Source organism: Theropithecus gelada, chromosome 14 (genome assembly GCF_003255815.1).
Source record: "Theropithecus gelada isolate Dixy chromosome 14, Tgel_1.0, whole genome shotgun sequence".
Taxonomy (NCBI): Eukaryota; Metazoa; Chordata; class Mammalia; order Primates; family Cercopithecidae; genus Theropithecus; species Theropithecus gelada.
The window spans coordinates 11,600,114-11,605,439 of record NC_037682.1 but is presented as its reverse complement, the minus strand read 5'-3'; the positions used below and the strand labels follow the sequence as shown (position 1 = coordinate 11,605,439).

At 51.3% G+C, this 5,326-nt stretch overlaps 1 protein-coding gene across 3 annotated transcripts; it reads right to left on the bottom strand.

The window, feature by feature from the left end:
• Positions 1-394: 394 nt before the first annotated feature.
• UBXN1 (UBX domain protein 1) lies at positions 395-2,999 on the bottom strand. 3 transcript variants are annotated; one of them, XM_025357521.1, is made up of 10 exons: positions 2,921-2,957; positions 2,747-2,834; positions 2,572-2,625; positions 2,377-2,483; positions 2,222-2,291; positions 1,815-2,006; positions 1,669-1,720; positions 1,406-1,522; positions 704-896; positions 397-536 (listed from the first exon to the last, which is right to left on the bottom strand). In XM_025357521.1, exons 2-10 carry the CDS (start codon positions 2,803-2,805, stop codon positions 487-489), a joined length of 894 nt encoding a protein of 297 aa, XP_025213306.1. In that variant the 5' UTR covers positions 2,806-2,834; positions 2,921-2,957; the 3' UTR covers positions 397-486. The 3 variants fall into 3 exon arrangements, with proteins under 3 accessions (XP_025213305.1, XP_025213306.1, XP_025213307.1); XM_025357520.1 differs by having other exon boundaries at positions 395-896; positions 2,747-2,999; XM_025357522.1 differs by lacking the exons at positions 2,222-2,291; positions 2,377-2,483 and having other exon boundaries at positions 2,747-2,999.
• Positions 3,000-5,326: the final 2,327 nt, after the last annotated feature.

Sequence of the window (5,326 nt, the reverse complement as noted above, 5' to 3'; positions counted from 1 at the left end):
GGCGTGAACCTGGGAGGCGGAGCTTGCAGTGAGCCGAGATGGCGCCACTGACTCCAGCCTGGCCCACAGAGCAAGATTCTGTCTCAAAAAAAAAAAAAAAAAAAAAAAAGGCACTCTTGTGTTCTCAATAAATAAATAAAAAAGCAGCAGCAGTTGGGCTTTTATGTTCCGTCTTACCATAGGAGTAAAAGGTGCCATCCAATATACTCTCCACTCCTTTTAGCACCTCTCCTCCTCAACTTCCCCAGCAGTTAATCAGACCCAGAGATTAGAAACAAGTGTCTTTGTTGGAAACTAAAGATGAGGAAGAGGGTCTGCTACAAATGCGTTCCCTTTTAGCCTCTTCCTCTGCCTTGGTTTTTTCCCTCCCAGCCATTCAGGAAGGAGTCAGGCATGTACAGAACTCAGGGTCTATTTATTAGGAAGGAGATGTCAGTGCTTTATCAAAGATGAAGGGGTCACAGAGGGACGATGGGACAAAGGCCCTCAGCTGGGACATTTCTTGGCCACAATGAGAACAGCAGAAGGCACGAGTCCTAAAGATGGAAGAAAACAGGCTTGAACCACAAGGATACTTGGTTTTTGCTCCCAAAATTTCTGGCCTTGCACCATGTTCACAAAACCCCTTCTCTTTGCATCCCTCCTTTTCCCAAGCATGCCTCCCTACTCCCCCAAGTCCTGGTTTCTAGTCTTGCAGCCATACCCAGCTCCTGCAGAGGCCGCTCCATGTCAGCTTCTGAGAAGGCCCGTCTGGGGAAGCCACTGAGCAATTGCACAGGGTCCTGGCCTCCTCCTGGTTCCTCCCCACGGTGGAGCTCCACATAGAGCCTCACGGCTGCCAGCTGTTCCCGGGCCCGGAATGTCTGGGTCAGTGAGGTCCCATCTGGCAGCCTGACCTAAAGGGCAAGGGAGATACTCAGTATTGTGGGCATCAAAACTCAATGAGGTGCCCAAGTAAGGCAAAGAGCTAAAGCTGGCCCCTCCTTCTTAGATTGAACCAGCGCAACTACTATTTAAAGCACCAAATGAACAGCCACTTAGGCTCTGCTTTACTAAGTGTGGATGAGAGACTCCCAGCTCCCTCACAACCTAAGAAAGACAAGGATAAGATTATATAAAAGAATCTGGATAAATACCACATCACCAGATCGCTGCATAATAAATCAAATAAAAACATGAACAAGTAAACGGGTAACTGCTGAGTAAGAGGGAGGTATGGGTTTAAATATGACTGGGGCAGGTGAAATTTGATACCTTTCCCAAGAGTAGATAGGATTTCAAAAGTCATTTACAAAGAAGGGAGAGATTTGGCAAACGGCACATTAACTGAAAAAAGCTCTGAAATGGGCACCTTAACAGGCAACAAAGGGGTCCCAGGAGGAAGATAGGAATCACAATCAAGTACCTGTATGCGACACTGGTCATACTCCCGCTTGGTGGGAGGCTCCTGGCTGGGAGAAGAGGGAACAGGACCTGGCTCTGGTGCTGGTGGGGGTGGCTGAGAGCCCACACTGCCACCATACTAAAGGGCAAAGCAAAACACTCAATCAGGTACTCACTCACCCTCAGGTGAAACACATCATGTAAGCCCAAGATTTCCCTCTGAAGCTGGAAAAGATTTACTAACCTGCCCACTCCATTACCCGTGGCGTCTTCTCAATCACCTACCTTCTTGGCTCTCTCTGCTTTGTCCCTCTCGATCTTTTCTCTAACTCTTTGTCTGGAATGTAGACAAGAGGAAATTAGGTCAGACATCAACAAAGCAAATCTTGATTTCTTTCTCATCTGCTATCCATCATCTCGATTGCCTAGACCTGGCTGCTAACTCCTCGGCCTTTTCCCTCCGCCTCTCCTCTGCAGCCCGGCGCATCTCATCTTCCTGTAGCCGCTGTCGTGCTGCTGACAACTCTTGCCCTTGTCTCCTGCGCTGCCGTTCGCGTTCCAATGCCTCCCGTTCCTCTCTCTCTTCACGCTCCCGCTGCTTCTGGGCTACCAGCTCCAACATCCTGTGTTGCCAAGAGAAAACAGCTCAAGAAAAATGGACAGAGTGAGAAGGTGCAAAGTTTACCATAAACAAAATTAGGCGACATATATCCCAAAGTAGATTAAAGAAAAGAAAAAGAAAATGCCAAGAAAGAGGAAATGTGAAAAGGTCAAGGTTCTTTGACCAGATGTGTACCGGGGCGAGGTGGAAGACGACCCTCAAGATGTGAGACTGTACCTCTTAGTCTGTTCCTGTCTTTCCTCTTCACTCAAAATGGGTTTGCTTTCTCCGGCAGCAGAACCAGATCCTACAAACAAACAATTGGTATTATTATCCCTTCAGATTCTCCTCGGACCCTCCTGAATAATCACACGGTGTCCCTCAGTCAGGACCTTCAAGGCCGCCTTGCTCTGAGGAAGTGGGCTCTCGTCCCAGGATATGTCCAAGGGGGGTCTCTAGAGGCTCGTCTACATCGGGGTCGTCTTCGTGCTCCATCAGCCTGGCAGGGAAAGTCGGCGGGGAGGTTAGCTCTGAGGCTGCCCCTTCCGCTAGCCCCCAATTCTCCGCCACCCAGGACGAGCGCTCACCAGTCCATCGCAGCCTCGATGCCCTGGTTCCCTGTGAGGGCCAGAGCCTTCTCCCTGGGGGCAGAAACACCATGAATAGCGCCCACGAGCCATGGTGACCGTCAGGCTGGCGCAAAGGCCAGGACAGGTCCGCGGCCCCCCACCCCCGCAGGCCGGGGTTGGGGAACTCCCTTACGCGCGTCCCCTGGGGAAGCCCATCTCGATGAGACTCTCAAGAGCCGTCAGCTCCGCCATGGCGCCGACACCGCCGCTTCCGCGGGGACCTGGTGTGTGACGAGAAGGAGGACGGGAAGGGTCAGCGCGAGGCAACCCGCCCTCGACGCCCGCGGACGGGCGCTCGCTCTCTCACCCGGCTCTATAGCAGCCAGGGACACCGACGAGAAGAAAGCCGAGGGGAAGCGGAAGTACCGGATCTGTTTGGGTCACGTGGGAGCGGACGTCGACGGGTGCCGCTGAGAACCAGAAAACTTCTGGCCTTGCTGCTAGGACTTTGTGTGGGCGGGAACAGGGAGGCAACCCACCAAGCCAAGGCTCCGGGCTGCTGTGGGGAAGAAAGCTGGTGCGGCTCTGAAACCCGTGGGCGGAATGAAGCCAGTTCCCGGAACTTCATCCTGCCTCACCCTCCTTAGAAATTGGAAGGAATATAGTCCCTTAGCGCAACGCTTTGGGAAGTTCTTTGGCAATGTTTGCCAGGAGCCGAAGAAATGTACTTGCTCTTTGGTCCGCTCATTCTCCCTGGGGAATTGAGCCATCCTCTGCCTGACTGCCAAAGGGATCTTTGCAAAACACAATGATCTAATCCTGTCCTCACCTCCCTGCTTAAAACTCCGTGACACTTCCACTATCTAGGACAACTTACTCTTTTTTTTTTTTTTTTTTTTTTTTTTTTTGAGATGGAGTTTCACTCTTGTTGCCCAGGCTGGAGTGCAGTAGCGCAATGGTGCGATCTCGGCTCACTGCAGCCTCCGCCTCCCGGGTTCAAGCAATTCTCCTGTCTCAGCCTCCCGGATAGCTGAAATAACAGGCGCCCACCACGACGCCCAGCTAATTTTTTTTTTTTTTTTTTTTTTTTTGAGAGGGAGTCTCGCTCTGTCGCCCAGGCTGGAGTGCAGTGGCGCAATCTCGGCTCACTGCAACCTCCGCCTCCTGGGTGCATGCGATTCTCCTGCCACAGCCTCCTGAGTAGCTGGGATTTCAGGTGCCTGCTACCATGCCCAGCTAATTTTTGTATTTTCAGTAGAGACAGGGTTTCACCATGTTGGTCAGGCTGGTCTTGAACTCCTGACCTCAAGTGATCCGCCTGCCTCGGCCTCCCAAAGTGCTGGGATTACAGGCGTGAGCCAAAGAGGCTATTTTTGTATTTTTAGTAGAGATAGGGTTTCTCCATATTGGTCAGGCTGTTCTCCAACTCCTGACCTCAAGTGATCTGCCTGTCTCGGCCTCCCAAAGTGCTGGGATTACGAGCATGAGCCACCACGCCCAGCTGTTTTTGTTTTTGAGACAGGATCTGGCTCTGTCGCCCAGGCTGGAGTGCAGTGGTGCAATCTTGGCTCACTGCAACCTCAGCCTCCTGGGCTCAAGCGATCCTCCCACCTCAGCCTCCCAAGTAGCTGGGACTACAGGCACATGCCACCACACCTGGCTCATTTTTCTTTTCTTTTCTCTCTCTCTCCCTTTTTTTTTTTTTTTTTTTTTTTTGAGACAAAATCTCACTGTGTAGCCCAGGCTGGAGTGCAGGGGCACAATCTCAGCTCACTGCAACCTCGGCCCACCCTGAGTTCAAGCGATTCTCCTGCCTCAGCCTCCCGAGTAGCTGGGATTACAGGTGCCTGCCACCGCGCCTGGCTAATTTTCGTAGTTTTAGTAGAGACGGGGTTTCACCATCTTTGCCAGACTTGTCTTGAACTCCTGACCTCATGATCCAACCACCTCGGCCTCCCAGAGTGCTGGGATTACAGGTATGAGCCACTTCACCCAGCCTAATTTTTCTAGTTTTTGTAGAGACAGGGTTTCGCCAGATTGGCCAGTCTGGTCTCCAACTCCTGAGCTCAAGTGATCCACCTGCCTCGCCCTCCCAAAGTACTAGGATTAAAGGCATGAGCTACCATACTTGGCCATCTAGGACAATTTAAATGCTAGTAGTCTGACTTCCTTCTGCCCCTACCCCGGCTTTTTCTGGGGGCAGGAGGGTTAGAGCCCCCTCTCAAGTGGAGATCACAATAGCACCTACCTTGGTGCCTGGGAAGGCAGAGTATGTGAATGCTGGTGGTTATTGTTCAGTTTCATTGCCCACCACTTGAGAGTAAGCTGTGCATATTGCAAACCAGACTTTGCCCTCCTCTTGGCCTGGGCACCAACCAGTCTCTCTGCCTAGGATGTCCTGTCTCTCCACTTAGTAAACTAACTCCCAGGAGTTTTTCAGGATTCAGGGTTTGCCTTCCAAGAAAAGCCTGCTTTGACCACTGCTCTCTGCCTTCTAGCTACAGTACTTAACCCATTAAGCATTTATCCTGGCTGCTGTGAGTCATTGTTGATTACTTTGTGCTCCACCACTACCTGGGCTGTTAGATTCCTGAAAGTGAAGCTCACTTCAAATGTTTATTAGAAGGTAGAGTAATAATGACAGTAACAGTTACTGATATTGGTAATATATGCACTAGAGACGTGTGTGTGTGTGTGTGTGTGTGTGTGTGTGACATGGTCTCACTTTGTCGCTCAGGCTACAGTGCAGTGGTGGGATCTCGGCTCACTGCAA

Excerpts from the sequence above, each read along its gene's own strand:
- UBXN1 (XM_025357520.1), bottom strand. The coding sequence starts at position 2,805 with ATGGCGGAGCTGACGGCTCTTGAGAGTCTCATCGAGATGGGCTTCCCC. Across the intron at positions 2,292-2,376 it reads AGAGCAAGGCGGCCTTGAAG|GATCTGGTTCTGCTGCCGGA; the intron begins GTCCTGACTGAG and ends GTTTGTTTGTAG. Across the intron at positions 2,007-2,221 it reads AGACAGGAACAGACTAAGAG|GATGTTGGAGCTGGTAGCCC; the intron begins GTACAGTCTCAC and ends TTGGCAACACAG.